The sequence below is a fragment of the Oncorhynchus clarkii genome, chromosome 4 (genome assembly GCF_045791955.1).
Source record: "Oncorhynchus clarkii lewisi isolate Uvic-CL-2024 chromosome 4, UVic_Ocla_1.0, whole genome shotgun sequence".
NCBI classification, from domain to species: domain Eukaryota; kingdom Metazoa; phylum Chordata; class Actinopteri; order Salmoniformes; family Salmonidae; genus Oncorhynchus; species Oncorhynchus clarkii.
The window spans coordinates 52,768,094-52,789,053 of record NC_092150.1 but is presented as its reverse complement, the minus strand read 5'-3'; the positions used below and the strand labels follow the sequence as shown (position 1 = coordinate 52,789,053).

The 20,960-nt window shown below is 43.7% G+C and overlaps 1 protein-coding gene across 4 annotated transcripts; it reads right to left on the bottom strand.

Moving 5' to 3' along the window:
* Nucleotides 1–9,472: 9,472 nt before the first annotated feature.
* Nucleotides 9,473–15,030, bottom strand: LOC139406938 (cell division cycle-associated protein 4-like). Of its 4 annotated transcripts, XM_071150106.1 has the most exons (4): nucleotides 14,801–15,030; nucleotides 13,274–13,351; nucleotides 12,684–12,754; nucleotides 9,473–11,444 (listed from the first exon to the last, which is right to left on the bottom strand). In XM_071150106.1, coding segments are annotated over exons 3-4 (816 nt in total). In that variant the 5' UTR covers nucleotides 12,686–12,754; nucleotides 13,274–13,351; nucleotides 14,801–15,030; the 3' UTR covers nucleotides 9,473–10,630. The 4 variants fall into 4 exon arrangements, with proteins under 4 accessions (XP_071006207.1, XP_071006208.1, XP_071006209.1 ...); XM_071150107.1 differs by lacking the exon at nucleotides 13,274–13,351 and having other exon boundaries at nucleotides 14,801–15,007; XM_071150108.1 differs by lacking the exon at nucleotides 12,684–12,754 and having other exon boundaries at nucleotides 14,801–14,935.
* Nucleotides 15,031–20,960: the final 5,930 nt, after the last annotated feature.

Below are 20,960 nucleotides of genomic sequence, written 5' to 3'. Positions count from 1 at the left end.
CTCACAGAGACAAACGGCAGTTGGTTACGTTGTGGAGTCAGTCGATGAGAAGATGAGTTTCCGCCTTCCCACACTCATCAAATGTAACCAAGTCCCTAACAATCACTCAGAAATTCCCACTCCAAACACAGCTCGCCACCACAGTCACCTGAGACGCATCGCAGATGAGATCCCACCTCTGGATCCTGACGCAGACATACTCCTCCTCCTAGGTAGAGATGTCTTGAGAGTACATAAAGTCAGGAAGCAAATCAACTGTCCAGACGACGCTCCATTCGTCCAGAAGCTAGACCTAGGTTGGATTGTCGTCGGGACATATGTCTCAGAGGTGTCCACAAACCATCTCAGGTGAGCTCGTACAAGACATCCATCTTGGAAAATGGTCATCCAACCTACCTCAGCCGATGCAACAGTCAGGTTAGAGTGAAAGAGAAGCTCAGTTGCAGAGCACAGTGGCAGATCCTCAACGAGCCAAACCTGCAAGACAACTCACTGACACTTACCGAAGAGGACCTGGGTTATCAATCTTCTGTCGCACCACGAGCGATCACAAACTTCCTTCAGATCATGAACAATGAGGTCTGCCAAGACAGCTCCAACATCTGGGTCGCGACCTTGCCCTTCCAGACACCCAGACGATGGCTGCCTAACAATAGGGAGTACGCTTAAAGTCATCTCACCTCACTCCATCATACTCTAGAAAAGCGGCCTCAGATGAAGGAGCACTTCCTAGAGTTCATGCAGAAAATGCGATTCAACGACCATGCAGAGATAGCTCCACCACTCCAGGAAGGGCAAGAATGCTGGTACCTCCCTTTGTTTGGAGTCTATCACCCTAAAAGACAGACCAGATCTGTGTGGTGTTGGACTCAAGTGCACCACTCGAAGGAGTCTTCCTCAATGATGTTCTCGTCACAGGCCCTGATCTAAACAACAGCCTGCTGGGTGTACTCATGAGGTTCAGGAAAGAACCCGTGGCTATCACTGCTGAGATCCAGCACATGTTCCACTGCTTCGTGGTGATGGAGGATCATAGAGACTTCCACCGCTTCCTGTGATATCGCAACAATGACCCCAGTAGTGACATTGTGGAATAAAGAATGCGTGTCCGTGTCTTTGACAATAGCCAGTCCCCTGCTGTCGCCATATACGGCCTAACGAGGGCTGCCAAGGAAGAAGATGACTTTGGCCGCGATATGAGAAGGGTAATCTAACGTGAGTTCTATGTCAATGACGCACTGAAGTCATTCGCTACCGAAACAGAGACCATCAATGTCCTTGGTCGAGCACAGGAAATGCTTGCGCTATCCAATGCTGCACAAAATTACCTCCAACAGTCCTGTGGTGATGGATGTGTTTCCCCCTGACGACCGGGCCATGGACATTAAGGATCTAAACCTCTTCACTGATGATCTCCTCCTACAGTTCAATCTAGGAGTCTCTTGGAACATCACAGCAGACATATTCCATTCCAAGCTGTAGATGACAAGAAGCCAATCACACGCAGGGGGTTGCTCTCTACGGTCAATAGTCTATATGATCCACTTGGCTTCCTAGCCCCTGTCACCATACAAGGCAGGCTACTCCTCAGAGAGCTCTACATGAGCAGAATATTTGGATTCATCCTTTTCCGCAGACATGGAAGAGGAGTGGAACAAATGGAGAGATTCACTTCAAGACTTACAGGAGCTCCAAATGCCTCGCACCTACACGTCTTCCTCTACCTCTAATGCTCAGCTCAAGGAACTTTGTGTCTTCGCAGATGCATCGGTGAAAGCTAGCGCAGCTGTAGCTTACCTGAAGGTCACCACTCAAGATGAAAAAGTGAAGTCGGCTTTGTCTTTGGAAAGGCCGAGATGGTTCCCTAGCCAGGGCTTACTATCCCCAGACTAGAACAATGCGCAGTCGTACTGGCAGTCAAGATCGCTGAGTTGATAGTTAAAGAGATGGATCTGAAGATTGACAGTATCACATACTATCCGGACAGCAAAGTGGTGCTTGGGTACATTCACAACTAAACAAGGCGGTTCTACGTCTATGTGAGCAGCAGAGTTCAGCATATCCTGCAATCCACGTCCCCAGATCAAGGGAGGTACGTGCCCACAGATCTCAACAGCTGACCATGGGTCAAGATCCATTACAGTAGCCCTCCTCAGCAACACGACATGGCTGTAGGGACAAGCCTTTCTTCAGAATCCAGCCCTGCACTCCTCCAAACCTCTAGTTGTTTGACCTTATCAACTCTGCTTCTGACTCTGAGATACGGCCACAGGTGACTATTAATGTTTCCAAGAACATATTGAGCTCCAAACACTTTGAGCGTTTCATGAGGACAGTAGCACACTTAATCCACATAGCTCTGATCTTCTCTCAGCCTGCACAAGAGAGCAGCTGCCATGGATGGCATATCTGTCGGAAGAACCCCACTGAAGAGGAGCTGGAAAGAGCCAAAGTCCTTGTGATAAAGAGTGTCCAAGACAAGTGTTATGCAGAGGAATTTAGGTGCATAGCAGCAGAACGCAGTCTTCCTACTGACAGCAGTCTACGAATGTCACATCTGCTGCTGCCACACCCCCTAGTGGACATCCAGTGTGTCCTTGACCTGCAGCCATTTCTCCAGTACACACTCTCTCTCTCCCTCTCTCACTGTGTGTGTGTGATTGTGTGGTTGGAGACAGGTGTGCTGTTGGAGAATAAGTTCTTTGTTAAGGCTGAGAAATGTGAGTTTCATGTTTCCTCTGTATCCTTTTTGGATTACATCATTGCACAAGGACAGCTACGAATGGACCCTGCCAAGGTCATGGCAGTCACAGACAGGCCTGTGCCTGCTAATCTGAAGCAGCTACAGTGTTTCCTGGGGTTTGCCAATTTTTACAGATGTTTTATCCATGACTACAGTCGTTTGGCAGCTCCTCTCACCTCTGTTCCACTGGTCCCCTAAGGCAGAGGCAGCGTTCCGGAAACTCAAGCATCGCTTCACTTCCGCTCCAATCCTTACCGAGCCAGACCCAGAACTCCAGTTCGTCCTCGAGGTGGACGCTTCTGTCACCGGGGTAGGTGCGGTTCTGTCTCAACGTTCACCCTCTGATCAGAAGCTCCATCCATCCATGTGCCTTCTTGTCCTGCAAGCTCTCACCTGCAGAGATACATTTTGACATAGGTAACTGGGATCTTCTGGCAGTGAAGCTGGCTCTTGAGGAGTGGTGTCACTGGTTAGAGGGTTCGGTTCTCCCCTTCATTGTGTGGACAGATCACATATCCTACACCCAGACCGCCAAACGTCTGAACTCTCGGCAGGCCAGCTGGGCATTGTTTTTCGGAAGATTCAACTTCCCATCCCCTTATCGCCCCGGATCTAAGAATACCAAGCCTGATGCCCTATCCCGTCAGTTTACCGCCGACAACACAGGTTCTGAGCCAGAGACCATTATGCCATCAACCTGCTGGGAGATCGAGTCTTGTTCTCTAGGCTCAGCAGAACCAGCTTGGCCCAGGTAATGGTCCTAGAAAGGCTCTGTTTGTGCCAGATTCAGTTCGCTCTGAAGTTCCTCAGTGGGCCCATTCTACTCACCTCACCTGTCACCCTGACATGAACCGGACTGTCGCCTTCCTGCGTCAGCGATTTTGGTGGCCCACCATGGAGAAAGACACTTGGGAATTAATCTCAGCCTGCTCGGTCTGTGCCCTGAACGAAACCTCCACGAAACCTACGTCCGGTCTTCTTCGCCCTCTTCCCATACCCAGTCGCCCCTGGTCACACATAGCTCTGGATTTTGTCACTGGCCTTCCCCCATCTAACAGTAATTCAGTCATCCTCACTATTATCGACAGATTTTCCAAAGCGGCACACATTATTCCCCTCTCCAAGCTTCCTTCCTTCAGGGAGACTGCGGACCTGCTGGTATCCTATGTGTTTCAGCTGCATAGCATCCACATTGACATCGTTTCTGACAAGGGACCCCAGTTTACATCCCAGGTATGGAGAGCTTTCTGTTCAGAGTTTGGTATTAATGCTAGCCTTTCATCTGGATATCACCCCCAGACTAACGGCCAGACCGAGAGGGCCAACCAGGAGTTGGAGACTGCCCTATGCTGTGTGACTTCGGCTAACCCTTCCTCCTGGTGTGCGCAGCAACCCTGAGTGGAATATGCCCACAACGCCCTCATCAACGCCTCGTCCGGTATGTCACCCTTTGAGTGTGCTCTGGGTTACCAAGCCCGTTTGTTCCCTGCCCAAGAGGTCGAGGTAGCGGTGCCCTCAGTCCAGGACCACATGCACCGTTGTCATCGCACCTGGAGGGGTGCCCGGCTGCTCTTCACCGTGCCTCCTCCAGGACCCAATCCCAAGCTATCCATCGCCACGCATCAGCTCCAGTCTACACTCCAGGCCAAAAGGTATGGCTCTCGTCTAAGGACTTGCCCTTGAAAGTGGTTTCCAGAAAACTAGCCCCGTTTCATTGGTCCATTTGAGATTGATCGTATCATTAACCCCTCTGCTGTGCATCTGAATCTCCCAGACTCTCTCAAAATCCACCACACCTTATATGTCTTTGATTAAACCAGTCTGCTCAAGTCCCCTGTCCCCCCTGCAGCTGCTCCTCCACCCCCTTGGCTCATCAATGACCATCCTGCCTATACTGTCCGGCGGGGGGACAGGGGACTCTAGTGGATTGGGAGGGATAAGGGCCTGAGGAGCGCTGCTGGGTGCTCCGTCGTCACATTCTGGACCCATCCCTCTTACAGGATTTCCATACCTCGCACCCTGACAACCCGTGGGGGGGGGGGGGGGGGGGGGTACTGTCACATCTGCTTCTCTCTCTCTCTCTCTCTCACTCTCTCTCGTTATTGACCAAATACTTATTTTCCACCATAATTTGCAAATAAATTCATAAAAAATCGTACAATGTGATTTTCTGGATTTGTTTTCTCATTTTATCTGTCATAGTTGAAGTGTACCTATAATGAAAATTACAGGCCTCTCTCATCTTTTTAACCTGTTGCGACGACCAAACCCGGATCCGGGATTCTATTTATAGACCTAAGCTCATTACCATAACGCAACGTTAACTATTCATGAAAATCGCAAATGAAATGAAATAAATATGCTAGCTCTCAAGCTTAGCCTTTTGTTAACAACACTGTCATCTCAGATTTTCAAAATATGCTTTTCAACCATAGGAAAACAATAATTTGTGTAACAGTAGCTAGCTAGCGTAGCATTTAGCGTTAGCATTAGCGTTAGCATTAGCGTTAGCATTTAGCAGGCAACTATCACAAAAACAAGTAAAGCCTTCAAATAAAATAACTTACCTTTGAAGAACTTCTGATGTTTTCAATGAGGAGCCTCTCAGTTAGATAGCAGATGCTCCGTTTTTCCAAAAAGATTCTTTGTGTATTAGAAATAGCTCCGTTTTGTACATCACATTTGGCTACCAAAAAAAAAAAAAAAAAAAAAAAAAAAAAAAGAAAATTCAGCCCTCAAAACGCGAACTTTTTTCCAAATTAACTCCATAATATCGACTGAAACATGGCAAACGTGGTTTAGAATCAATCCTCAAGGTGTTTTTCCACATATCTCTTCAATGATATATCCTTCGTGGAAGCCTGGTTTCTCCTTGCTCTCAAATGGAAAAATAATTGCACCTGGCTTTACGCTCCAATTTCGACGCAGGGACACCAGGCGGACACTTGGAAAATGTAGTCTCTTATGGTCAATCTTCCAATGATATGCCTACAAATACGTCACAATGCTGCTAACACTTTGGGGGAACGACAGAAAGTGTAGGCTCATTCCTTGCGCAATCACAGCCATATAAGGAGACAATGGAAAACAGAGCTTCAGAAATTCTGCTCATTTCCTGGTTGATGCATCATCTTGGTTTCGCCTGTAGAATGAGTTCTGGGGCACTTACAGACAATATCTTTGCAGATTCTGAAACTTCAGAGTGTTTTCTTTCAAAAACTGTCAAGAATATGCATAGTCGAGCATCTTTTCGTGACAAAATATCGCGCTTAAAACGGGAACGTTTTTTATCCAAAAATGAAATAGCGCCCCTAGAGATCAAAGAGGTTAAGTGGGAGAACTTGCACAATTGGTGGCTGACTAAATACTTTTTTGCCCCACTGTATATTCATTTGGGGACAGGTCGAAAATCATTAAACATTTATGGCAATTTAGCTAGCTAGCTTGCTGTTGCTAGCTAATTTGTCCTGGGATATAAACATAGAGTTTTACCTGAAATGCACAAGGTCCTCTACTCCGACAATTAATCCACATATAAAAGGGTAAACCGAGTTAATTTATTGTAATCTCTGTGTGTGGACCTTTCAAGTGTGGACCTTTCAATCACCCTTTCAATCACCCACATGGGTATATGCTCCTAAAAACCAGTGAGGAGATAGGAGAGGCAGGACCTGCAGTGTCGAGCAGTGGCTACGCAGACGCTAGTTGACACGTGCAAGCAATGTGGGAGCAATGATTGAATAACATGTATGTGTACATTTATTTTGCAACACTTGCGGTCTGGTCAGCATGTAAGGGGTGTGGTGCAGTCTTCAAGTGTGTCACGTGCAATAAGCTCCATGGGAAGAGGGAACTCCAGCAGATGGCAGAACTGCCAGCTGAGTGACTACAGGTAGCATCACCTTTCACTTACGTAGATGTGGACGTTTTCGGCTCTTGTGCACATGGGAGTTGGTCTCACGCCGCACCAGAGGAGGACACGCCAATAGCAAAAGGTGGGCGGTGATATTCTCGTGCATGCGCACAAGAGCTGAACACATAGAAGTAATTGCACAAGAGCTAGAAGTAATTGAATCCCTAAGTGCTTCCAGCTTTATAAACGCCCTGAGAAGATTCTAATCAGGGGCATAGCAAAGCAGATACATTCAGATTGTGGAACAAACTTTGTTGGTGCTTGCTGAGACCTGAGGATGGATGGATCAAGCTCCAATTCAGAGAGCAAGTAGAGGTATCTCCAAGAACAGAAATGTAGCTGGGTATTCAACCCACTCCACTCATCCCAAATGGGTGGTGCATGGGAGTGGATGATTGGCATTGCACGTCGTATCCTCGACTACATGCTCCTCAAAGGTGGATCTTCACACCTTACAACACTGATTACCAAGGTCACTGCTGTGATGAATGCCAGGCATCTCATCCCAGTATCTTCAGACCCAGAAACACCCCTCATCCTCACTCCAGCTATGCTCTTGACCCAGAAGACTGGGGTCCCCCCTCCTCCACCAGCCAAGTTCAGGGAAGTAGGACTCTACAAGCAAGAGTGGAAGCAGGTACAAAGTCTAGCGGACACCTTTTGGAAGGACTATCTCTGCACGCTGCACAGCCGATGCAAGTGGCAGGACAAGAGGCCAGATCTTAAAGAAGGGGATGTTGTCTTAATGAAGGACAGTCAGGGTAAAATAAATTAATGGCCATCGTTGTGAAGACCCTTCCCAGCCGGGACAGGATGGTGAGGAAAGTCAAAGTGAAAGTTGTCAAGGAGGGAACTACTTCTCTCGGCCTATCTCCAAAGTGGTTTTCCTTCTTTCTTTAGAAGACCTCAGTGGTCAGAGTTAGGTTTATGTGGGATTGTTAAAGACCCCAGGCAGGGAGTGTTTAGGACCTGTTAGTTGTTTAGCACCCCCTAGTGTCAGTTTAAGTGCAGCAGCGTAGAATTGACCTGTTTGTGTCATGTGACAGGAAGCAGTTTCCGAAGTCAAGCAATGTGTAAGATGTGCAAGTGTGACAGAGTAGTTACAGTCCTTCTTTATAAGCTTTGTAAGTACATTTGTTTATTAACACAAGATAAAAGTGTGTCACTTTTCATGTTTCTGTAAAAGATGAAGAATTGAGTTGGCTGTTAAAAACTTTGCATTAGCTTCAGAGCTATTTCTCCCTAGGGACAACTAGCTTAGCAATATCAAGAATACAGTTGCATTCTAGTAAACTTATTTTATATTTAAATCTAGATTGAGTACTCATTCCTTATTTAGTGCAGTTAATGTGTAAGCCATTCTGTGCTCTATACTACTATAACTAAAAACATGTACTTTTCGTGTTTGTTGCAGTTTCACACTGTGATTCAACTTCCAAAACGGAACCCTGCTTCTCAGAGTTATTTGAATGAGTGTTTAGCTAACTGTATAGCTGGATAAGGGCTACTGTACATTTAGAGAGTCCAGTATAATGACATTATAGACAATCCTGTGCTTCCAACTTTGTGGCAACATTTTGGGGAAGGCCCTTTCCTCTTTCAGCATGACAATGCACCCCATGCATAAAGCGATGCCCATACATAAATGGTGTGTCAAGATCGGTGTGGAAGAACTTGACTGGCTTGCACAGAACCCTGACCTCAACCTCATCGAACACCTTTGGGATGAATTGGAACACCGACTGCAAGCCAGACCTAACCGCACATCATCAGTGCCCGACCTCACAAATGCTCTTTTGGCTGAATAGAAGCAAGTCCCTGCAGCAATGTTTCAACATCTAGTGGAAAGCCTTCCCTGAAAAGTGGAGGCTGTTATAACAGCAATGTTCCAACATCTAGTGGAAAGCCTTCCCAGAAGAGTGGAAGCTGTTATAGCAGCAATGTTCCAACATCTAGTGGAAAGCCTTCCCTGAAGAGTGGACGCTGTTATAGCAGCAAGGACCAACTCCATATTAATGCCTATGATTTTGGAATAGGATGTTGAACGAGCAGGTGTACACATACTTTTGGTCATGTAGTGTATATGAAACACAGGCAAATCATGTTTTTGACTGCACTGAGCCTTTAATATGGCATACCACAAGAGTAACAGAACTTTTCTGGGAGTTTGTCAACAAAGCCTAGAGGCGTTACTACAGATCCTGGATACGATTCCAGGCTGTATCACAACCGGCCGTGATTGTGAGTGCCAGAGGGCAGCGAACAATTGGCCCAGCGTCGTCCGGGTTAGGCCGAGGTAGGCCGCCATTGTAAATAAGAATTTGTTCTTAACTGACTTAACTAGTTAAATAAAAAAATAAAAACATTGAAATCAGGTCCTTAGTTCTTGGGTTGTGATGACATTTGATTGTAGCGACATTACCCAATACCTGGTAACCTTGTCAAGAGGCTCAGATCTATTGGTATAACAGTGAGGGGCTTGAGATAGAGAAGTGCAAAGGAAGGGTGTAGTGACCTTAACCTAAGAACAACCTCATTAAGGGGTCCGGAACTTGTCATAACAGCTAAGGTATTGGGTTGACATTCAAGTCTGGGACTGGGATTCAAGTCCTGGTTAGGGCTGTCCTTGAATTCACTGCAGTGTCTGAATTCCTAGCGGTACGTCAGTAGTTGAAATCGCCAGCAGCAGGAATGATTTTTTAAGCAGGAAATCCTACGAATTTGAATCAGAGACGTGATTGTTTTGAATAAGAAAAGGGCTCTTTCGTTCAAAGATTGGCAGAAAAACTCAAAATACTGGATAAGCACACAATTCATTCATATGATTTTGGAACCTTTATTAAAAATGGTATAAACTGCTAGTTTACTCGTGAAAAGCATCATCTTCTCAAGCTCATTGTCATGTATGTCAACTTCATTATAAAAAAAGAAACATGGCATCTCCCACCTCATGGCTGTTTAATCAGAAATCAGTTGTTTACTCACAATATTATCTTGTGGCCGAGTGCAGGCTTTGAACGTGGTAAAAATAAACCACTCTGTTGGAATAGGTTAGATGAAAAGCACAATTCTTTGCACGTTCTCAGATTGGTTTGAATAAGGTCATTACTTCACTAAAAGTATGCAAAGAAAGTCAAGAAACCAAATACAAATTGATGTTTGAAAGGTGAAAACCTTCTGCAACCGTTAGTATTGCCAAGGTTGAACATCACCATATGATTGAAATGAATAAATAAATAAGTCATAACAGAAAATTAGACATATACCCATTATAATTATTCACTTGTAAGGAGACAATATAAGAACATATGTAACTTTAATAGCAAACAAATGGCACCACATACTAGGTGACAGCTAGCCGCAGTGCAAGATGGAACTGTCTGGCTCAAGAAGGCCATGTGTTCATTAGGAATACTGTACATAGTGCATATAGCACCGAACCATAGACCAAGATCACATTGTGAGCATACTGAACATAATTCACATTTTCAACAATGCCTATTTGCTCTTGTAGCTCAAAGACACAACCAAAGATAAACCTGTGAAAGACTAGGTAAATTAGTCCCTAATCACACATTGAGCTTTTGTGCAATCGTTCTTGCTTACAAATGTAAAAAATAAAAAGACAGTCGAGAACAATTCCCAGATTGTCTCTATAGTGAAAAATATATACTTTAACTACACATTTTCGTTAAAAAAGATTATTCATGTAAATGTTGTGCTGCTCTGAATTCATGTAGTGTAATAGGTACAATAATTTAAACCAAAAAGAGTACAAAGTAAACATAATAAATAAGTATGGTGAACTTGAGAAACGGTTAACCTCTCAGATAAAAACAAATGGCATTGCATGGAGACGGATATCACTCAGTTTCCATACAGAGGAAGGTATGTAGATACTGTATGTTCACACATACAAGACAAAAAGTCAGAGGCACAAGTTCAACCAAACAGTCAAGTTTTAAGTCTATAAGCTATGAGCCGACAATGATCTCCATAATGTGGTCAAGTTCACTGAGATCGGTTCTACAGCTGGAGTTGGACGTGGGGCCGTGGGAGGAGGCCATGCTGTCCAGAAGGTTGTAAGGCCTCATCTTGGGGGTGCTCTGAATGCTTGTGAGCATGGTGTCCAAGTCATAATACGACGCATCAACGGCTGAGAACAGCTCCTCTAGTGCCGGGTCTGACCCAGGGGCGCCATTTTTTATCTCGAACGTCCCAAACACCTGCCCCATCACTGTTTTAGCCCCCTCCCCAGACTCGACCTCTGAACCGGAGTCTTTGATGACCCGGTCCTCTACCGCCACCATTCTCAGTTCTGCCCTGTCCCAGCAGTGGTCGATGGTCCCCAAGAGGGCCGGGGCCCCGTCGCTAAATGTCACAGAACAGAGAGCCTCGTCCGTTACCACTTCTTCCTCGCGGCAACCATCGTAGCCCATCACCGAGTAGAGCTTGGGCCCACCGCCCTGCTGCTCCAGCGCCGATGACCGACACAAAACCTCGGTGGCCACCAGGTGGTCAGATGGGCCAGAGCCGCCGAAAACCTCAGTGACCAACTGCCAGCTACCGTCATGGGTCATCTCCTCCTGGATATGGCGCACCGTGTTGGCAATGAGGACCGAGCGGCACATGTTGGGCTCCACCAGCATGTGGCACAGCTGCAGCTTGATCAGAGACATGTCCAGCAGGGACTGGCGCTGCCGGCTGTACAACACCGCCTTGTTGTCCATCGCCACGTCCACACTGTCAAAGAACTTGCGTTTGGTGCCCTTGGAGTACATGTTGGCCCTGTGGGTGGAGCCAAATAGGACTTTGGTTAGAACATAAAGCTTTTTAATAATTAGCCTTTTCCATTCACTTGTTTAGCATGTTAAGCTTAGTATTTCAGTGTTTTATATTGTTCTGTAAAGATGTCAAAAGCCCTATTTACTTATTGTAATAAGATTTCTTAATTAAACATACTAGAATATCAAGATTTCAAAAGGCTGTAATGACAATTTGCTAAGGCTAGAAATTAAATGTACATCCGAAAATCAAAGATATTATCAATAATGTACTTGTGTTCATTTACTTTGCTTCACATTTCCTACGGGTACGGACAGGCACATACAGGAGGCGGGTTCTGAACTAGCTACATTACTGAACTAGCTCTCGAAACTAAGCAGCATTCTAGTTTAAAAATACATATTTCTCACTGATATGAAAGGTCCTTATCCTTCAAAATCATACCGCAAGCGACACGTCTTAATGTTCAGATTGAGCATCGGGGCTCTTAACAAAACACCCCTGTAAAGACGACACCTTCGTCCAATGACTCCTATGTGTAATCTAATGGAACTGAGAGTTATGATGGGTATTTAACAACTGTTTCTGTTCTTAACTCTCTTTCAGGTCTTTTCAGACAGACCTGGAAGGTGCCAGCTAAGTGGAACATCCAACTTAGATCACCACTGATAAAGAAATATATAATTTGCTACCAGAATTCTTGTGATTGGAGCACACTAGCTCTCCAGTCTTGAAACCGATAGCAAGGCTTGTGTGTGTGCTACGGTAGAGGGAAAGAAAGAGGAACAATGGCAGAAAGGCATTCGTCTGAACTGATACCATCTCTGCCGATTATCTGGGCCAACGGCCACATCTTCTAATATGACATTTTAGTAAATGCCAAAAGTCAAAAAAATAATAATAATTTACAGGCAAAGAGTTACATCAACTAAAAAAAAAAGTTTGTTAACTGTCAAGAGCATATTCCAACCAATGTCAGTATTGGTAAAACATTTTCAAAAGTACATACTGTGGCCCTAAAATAAAAACACATACACAGACTTGTTTTAGCCATTTGCAAGAAAGGCAAAACATGAAGATGTGGAAATTGGACCTTTGTCAATTCAAGCATAGTGTCTTCAATAGAAAAAAATAACCCACTTCTGATGCAAGCATTAGTAATATTAACCCAAAATATCACACCGAGTACCAATAAAATGGCAGACACGCACTGAAAATGGCTAAACAGCACTTTGTACATACATCCAGAACTGAGACGAGTGTTGGACACTTGCCTCCAGCCACGGCAGTCAGCCAACCAGAGCTGCGGGAGCCTAAAAAAGTGACAAACATGCAACTAGAGCAGGGACAACACATGACAGTTCCAGCATGTCAATGCACATTACATCCAATGTCACTGGGTGACCCGTGTGTGTGCAGAGGGGGGAGGGGAAGATGCACTAGAACTCAGCTACTGGGACCAGGTGCTGAGGAACTATGAAAGGCTAATAACAATGCCCGCTTTACCTCCTCAATGCCAAGTTGTTTGTGTCACATCGGGTTAGAACCTAGTGTGGTTGTTTGAGCTACAGGAAGCGGGAAGGTAGTATGCATCGTTTTGAACACCAAGCCAACAAACTGTTAGTTGCAGGCGAAAACTAAGAACCACATACATAATGCAAAAAATATATAATGTTGAAGGGTGGAATCGTTATGCAAATTACAGGATTTGTTTGATAGTCAAAGATCACAGGAGGAAATCTTAATTAACAACCGTTAGCTATAAGGATAACACATAACATTGAGGGGGGGGTCAGTCAACGTTGAGATGAAGGCATGGGAGATTAGCCTACCTGACACAAGAGCGTCATCCCAGCACTGTAGAGACATTGACCAGAATGCAAGCCGACATCCTCTGCAGCGTGACTAAACTACACCACATGTCAGGGGACACACAGCAGCAGCTATTTCACTTCCTTGCCCATTTGCAGTCATTTGAGAAAGTTACATTGTTTTTAGGGCAATGTGGAAATGACTTACTGAAAGTGGAATGACATTTATGTTTCAAAAAAAGAAGTTGCATCTATGTACTTATTTCCCACATCTCAAATCGTGAAGCAATTTATGAGCATTTTCCAGGGTGAATAAACTCCCTCTTGTATGACAAATTGCAACAAAAATCTTTACAGGTCAACTGATATTCAAATTGCCTACCGTGGATTGGATTTATTTTAATACTTCATCTTTGTACACAGCACTGCAGTAACAAACCTATTGGACAGTTGAGTTTCCAGTGTTTGCTTTGACAGTGACATTAAACTCCAAGAGGACCTTAGACTGATGGGCATTTTTTTTCTTATAAAAATGTAAATTTTAAAAGAAAAAAAAGAACTGCCAAATAAAATGAACATCTGCCCTTTTGGCCACATATTATCCCTCAAGAAAATGTTGCAGTTTAGTTGCTGCAGTCAACTGCGGTATTGTGGACACAGTAATTGCAGAGAATTTAATTGCAGTTTACCTCCCCTCTCATGTATGAATCATGATTTTACTGCTGTGTGAATGTAGCCAGAGCTCGTCATCATCTGGCCAGTAATGGCAGCACTGTGACCACATCAGGACGTGGGGCGAACGGAGGAGTGACATGAACATGGGTGGAGGTCCACAGTAGGGAGGCACCATGCTTTGTTAGAAGTAGCGGTATGTGGAGGTTATTCAACACTTCCACAATGTAAGAGGCCTGGAGGGTGGCAAGGGGGGAATTTGAAAACACTGAAGATGAGCTACTAGGTTTTATCATTTACATCCACTGGTGTAGAGGTCAAATTATCCCTTACGAAAAAAGATTGCAGTCAGAGTGCAGTATAACTGCAGTATGCGGAAAATACTGTGTCAAGAAGTTTACAGTATAACATACATTATTATAAGACAACAAAACTTGGTCCACCACGATAAATTACTTTACATGTTGTTTGTGACGTCCTCTTTAACTTACTTTTTAGACACGAACATAAAAACCTAGAGGGAAAAGGAGGCCATTTTGAATTGACAATCTAACGTTATTCTGGCCAAATTCTGGTCGCCGAAGGCGCCAACAAGTAGTTTTAAAATGTATCCTGGGACCACGTCTGGATGTAACCCATCAAAGTGCTGATTTATTACCAGTCTGCTTACTGGTAACAGAGGTTATACAGTGTAACAAATATCTATGGAACGCATTAAATACCGCTCGTAAACTCCATGATAACTTATGTTCGAATTCGACCGCGCATTTGAAACACTTTCGGGGGACTTTTATTTTTAAAGAGCAAAGTGACCATTTAAAACTCGTTACACTCAACACACATTACGTAATGCATATTTCAATGTGTTGGGCTTACCTTTACAAAATCAGTTTTTTTAGCCGAGGGTTCATGTGATCTTCGTGAATAAACAAATTAAAGGCGTAGCTTCCACCGACACAGATTGCAGTCGAAGCACTGCTGCTTGTTGTGAGCGGACACATAGGTCTTGATCGACAGGCCGTCTGTTGAAATGGGGGAAAACATGAACAAAAGCCACACTGAAGAAACAGGAGACGCCACACCAGTATTCTGCCAGCAGCACAAATGATGACGTCAAGATTTTATGGTAATGAAGAAACCTTCAAAATAAAGGACCCCATTTCAATGTGGATAACTTAAAGACATTGAATTTTGGCCACTTTTATTGTGCCAACAAGAAAAGGCATTAGGTTGTTTAAGTAAACAAATAAACAAATATGGTTTTCACATTTATTTTAACAGAGAAGTCATACTGAGACTAGGATCTATTTTACAGATGAGCCCTGCATAAATACTTGAAACACATACAATACACAAAATTACAAAACACTAAGAAAAACAGACACCTTTATCAACATAGAGATCATTACTCTGAACTGACCAAGGGGGACAAGATCATCTAATAATCTGTCAATTGTTCCACACAAAGGGGGCAAAAAAACTAAAAGCAGGTTTATCCAACTCTGTGGAGACCGAAGGGGCCTCCAATGTTATCCAAGCCTGAGACCGGGTTTGGTAATTTGTCAGTCTAAATTAAATTAATGATGATAGACACAAGTTTCTGCATGAGTGCATTGTAGATAAAAACAAGAAAATGCTGTTCTCTTCTTACATACAAAGAGGCCCGCCCAAATCACTTTTTGATACAAAGCACAATGGTGAGTTATTTTACCATCACTGTATAAACCAAAGGGCACAATGGAAAACATAATCTAGTGGTTTAAGTGTAGATGCTGCTGCATGCATACAGACGGTGGCGATTTTAGCATGCCAATATTGGTGGCGCAAACAATGTTTTTTGGGGGGATGCATGCCGGCAAAGCCACAACACAACACTAAACAATACATTTATTGCACTATAACAGTGACAAACGGTGCCCACAAACTGTTAGGGCCTACATAAAGCTGTCCCAACAGCAACATGGAGTGAATCCTTACCACCACTACACCTCGCTATCAGCGGAGCCTTGTCTGGCAGCGAAACTGTTTATTCAGCCTCATTTACTGCCTTTTTGAAAAACATAGCTGATATGGCTGACTTGCTTAAACAAATTTGGTTTCTACTGATGTTTGAGAGGTACAAACTATAGCATAAGGGAACGACGAGTGGATAAGAGGGAATCCATAATTTCGATTAAGACATTATTGAGTGAGCTAGGACGGACGCAGTCAATATAACTATTTGTTTAGCACTTTTGAAATGTACAGTGACAGAATTCAGAACATGGGCTCTTCTTACAGTATTCTCCCTGTACACCAAGTCTGAACTGTAGGATAAATAAAGGGGGCATATAAGCAAACAATGAAAGCTCTTACAATATTCAATGATTATTGTAAGAGGCTATAGGCTACATGTGCACCAGGCTATAGGCTACATGTGCACCATCAAGTCAGAACAATAGACTAAGTTATGAGGGAGGAAAGGGACCAAATTATTAGGGTGAGGCACATGGGCTGCTACAGCTTACTAAACAACATACACTTCGTATTACTTTCTTGGCCACAGTATACATATCTCCCTGGCATATTAAATAATTTATGCAGCAGCATACAATATATTTTTGGACTCACCTTGTTGTGCTGTGCTCAGTTGAACAGGAAGGTGGCGCAGCAGTCCTTCTTGTGGGCTCTAGAAAGAGACATGAAATCACGAGTTGGATGACCTTTCAAAATAGTTTTCCATATTTTCCCAGTCGTAGCTAGTTTTATCTGAGTTCCCAGTTGTCTTGAACTCACTGAAGTCTGAGATTTCCCAGTTCCGAGTTTCCAGTTATTTTGTAAGCGGCAGAAGTCATGCTGGATTAACAGCATGGTTAATGTATTCAAACTTTTTCAGCACATGGCGTTATTCCCTTTTTCGTGATATCCAATTGGTAGTTACGATCTTGTCTCATTGCTGCAACTCCCCAATGGACTCGGCGAAGGTCGCACTGCTTCTTGACACACTGTCACGTTCGTTGAATGGAGGAGACCAAGGCGCAGCGTGATATGAATACATGTTCCTTTAACGACGACGAAGAAACACATAAACAAACTACAAAAACAACAAAACGGACGTGAAGCTAAATATAGTGCTGACACAGGCAACTAACACATAACCATAGACATATAAATACCTTGACTAGTGAAAACCCATAGACTTACAAAAACCCCTAGACAATACAAAAACACATATATCACCCTTTTCACACCCTGACCTAACCAACATAATAAAGAAAATAAAGCAAACTAAGGTCAGTGCGTGACACACACTGCTTGCTTAACCTGGAAGTCAATGTGTGGGCTGGCTGGAAACACTGTTGAACTGATGACCAGAGTCAGCTAGCTTTTGCAGTGATGTAGTGTCCCTCAGTGACAGAACACTGAGCCAATCATGGCGCAACTAGAGAACATTACCAACACTGTATTTTCCGCTGGCTGCCCCACCACAACCGAAAGCACTGAGCTAGGCTGAAACACCTGCATTTTGGAGCTGCCATACTCAAGAAAGCAAAAAAGAGACCATGTTCGTATGCGGCTTTATTATCTCAAAGATTTTTTTGGTACATTGTTTACAAACTGATATGTGACACGTATTAATGCCAAAATAACATGCAAAACAGGCACTTTTTAAAAATATATTTTTGCTCTGCCCCACCTGCTACTGCATATAGATAATATCCACATAATCTAAAATAGACATACATTTTGCCTGGAAAATTTCCTATCTATTAACAAAGTCAGCCATACTTTGTTTCTGTAGAAGAAACCAACCTTGAACTTCAACTTCTTCATCAGCTGAGTGACATGATTTTTAAATGACAGTTTGTCATCAAGCTAGACACCAAGATATTTGTAGGAAGGAACTCGCTCAATTTGTGTACCATTCAAACTAGTCATTACAAATTCATTTAAATCTGCGTTATGGGATGTAAAAAGCATGCATTTTGTTTTGTTTGCATTTAACACTAACTTTAGATCCAATAGTGACCTCTGCAGTGCTAGAAAATCAGACTTCAAATGGGAATAGGCTTGGCCAACCGATAGAGCAATGGAACACAAATCTGCATACAAATTAAACTTTTTTTTTTACTGCAATACCAATGCACTTTACATAGATTGTAAACAGTAACAGCGGGGGCGTATGCCTTATGGTTAACGAGACGTTAACGAGACAACAACATACAGGAACTCAAGTCCTTCTGTTCACCTGATTTAGAATTCCTCACAATCAAATGTCGACCGCATTATCTACCAAGGGAATTCTCTTCGATTATAATCACAGCCGTATATATTCCCCCCCAAGCAGACACATCGATGGCTCTGAACAAACTTTATTTGACTCTTTGCAAACTGGAAACCACATATCCTGAGGCTGCATTCATTGTAGCTGGGGATTTTAACAAGGCTAATCTGAAAACAAGACTCCCTAAATTGTATCAGCATCTGTTCAACGCTGGTCCGACCAATCTGATTCCACGCTCCAAGACTGCTTCCATCACGTGGACTGGGATATGTTCCGCATTGCGGCGAACAACAACACTGACGAATACGCTGATTCGGTGTGCGAGTTCATTAGAACGTGCATTGAAGATGTCGTTCCCATAGCAACGATTAAAACATTCCCAAACCAGAAGTTACAGTTACAACACACTTATCTGATCTAATTAAAATGTGTTTCTCATTGAAAGATGGGAATCAGTAAAATTCTAGATATCTGAGCATCTCAAAGAGAAATTCTCTGTCGTCTATTTGAAATCCACACCACATATACAATGTAAAACAGTGTTACTCACATGTTTTTGTAAGGGGCACACTTTGGGTTGAGACAATCATTCAGAGGGCCGCACATATCTTTAATTCGTCGTACTTTTTCATCCAATATTATCAATTTTCAATTGAAAGCAAATTCAGAGCAATAGAGCACATGCAATTGATTGAAAGGAAAGCACATCACAAATATATACATACACACATCAAAGAGGCTACATCTCATGTATAAGACCCATATTAAGGGTTACCTCAGGTGGATGAGTGAAAATGTCCCTTCTGCTTCTTGATTGAATTCATTCAAAATGCATTGTTGTTGCAATCCAGTGTGCATTGGTCAATCTGTTTCTCTTTCACAATGGTAATTGTCCACACTGCTTCAGAAGTGGATACTCTTTCTGACACAAGGCTCCAGAAATGGGTAACACCTGATCTTAGTTCACTTTGCAATGTGTCATTTGCCTGCAGCTCCACTATCTCACTCTCTATTCCAGCACGGTCAGGACAGAGGGCTGTGATGACTGGGGGTCAAAGATAACACTGGCACATGAAAGGGGTTCTCAATGAAATTGAAAATCTCCTTGTACTCCATGATATCCTTGAATATTGACTCCAACTCCAACTTCAACTCTTATACACATTAGAAATGTGTATATTTATAGTGCCTGTCTGTAATTTCTTACATTTTGCATTAAAGCATTATGTTGCAAGTTAAAGCAAAACAATACACAACACAGAGTTCAACATCCAACTTCAACTCTTCTAACACACGCACAAATGCATCATCGCTAAAATGTTGCAGTATGTCTGGGTTGGATGTGGTGACTGCTCTGAGTTTTGGGAAATGAACAACCTGTCTGTCAGGTATTAACAGTAGGGGGATTTTATTTTTAAATGATGTGACCACACACAGCATTCTGCCCGGAGTTGTAGCTTTCCCTTGTAGCTGTAGCTTCACCGTGTTCAGGTGGCAGGTGATGTCAGTTCAAAAAAACGGTTTAATACCCACTGTGGATCATCCAGCTCTAGCTCCTCCCTCCCATCGCTTGGAGCGCCGTCAGTGCCAGATTTGACCAGTAATATTATTATCAGCAATGAATGGGCTTCCAGAATATGCTCTCTCGTTTGTCCCTGAAGGGGCAGTAAACATAAAAGTTCCTCTATACAACTCGTTTTGAGGGAAGCGGACCCAAACACATAATTGGGCAATGTCACTCAGTGTCAGATCAGTGCTTTCGTCAAGCGCAATACTAAAACACGGCGCCACAGTAATCAGTTCCTTACCGATGTCTTCGATGCATCTTGTTATGGTCGAGTCTGAGAGTTGCTGTCCCTTAATTTGCTTTAAAATAGCTTCCTTGTTTGTGAAATCGGCAAACAATATTTTGGCTGAGGCCAAAAAAACATTATTTGACAAACTCCGCGTCTGTGAAGGGCTTCTTGTTTCTCACGAGTATCCAAGCAATCCGGACGTGAGTGCTACGTGCCTGTAGTCATTTAGGCAGGTTGCCTTTGTGTTCTTGGGCACAGGGACTATGGTGGTCTGCTGACAACAGGAAAAGGAGCACCGAGCACGTCCCCATTCTCATCGACGGGGCTGTAGTGAAGCAGGTTGAGAGCTTCAAATTCCTTGGTGTCCACATCAACAACAAACTAGAATGGTCCAAATACACCAAGACAGTCGTGAAGAGGGCACAACAAAGCCTATTCCCCCTCAGGAAACTAAAAAGATTTGGCATGGGTCCTCAGATCCTCAAAAGGTTCTAAAGCTGCAACATCGAGAGCATCCTGACTGGTTGCATCACTGCCTGGTACGGCAATTGCTCGGCCTCCGACCGCAAGGCACAACAGAGGGTAGTGCGTACGGCCTAGTACATCACTGGGGCAAAGCTGCCTGACATCCAGGACCTCTACACCAGGCAGTGTCAGAGGAAGGCCCTAAAAATTGTCAAAGACCCCAGCCACCACAGTCATAGACTGTTCTCTCTACTACCACATGGCAAGCGGTACCGGAGTGCCAAGTCTAGGACAAAAAGGCTTCTCAACAGTTTTTACCCCCAAGCCATATGACTCCTGAACAGGTAACCAAATGGTTACCCAGACTATTTGCACTGTGTGTCTCCCCCCAACCCCTCTTTTACGCTGCTGCTACTCCCTGTTAATCTTATATGTATAGTTACTTTAATTATACATTCATGTACATACTACCTCAATTGGCCCGACCAACCAGTGCTCCCACACATTGGCT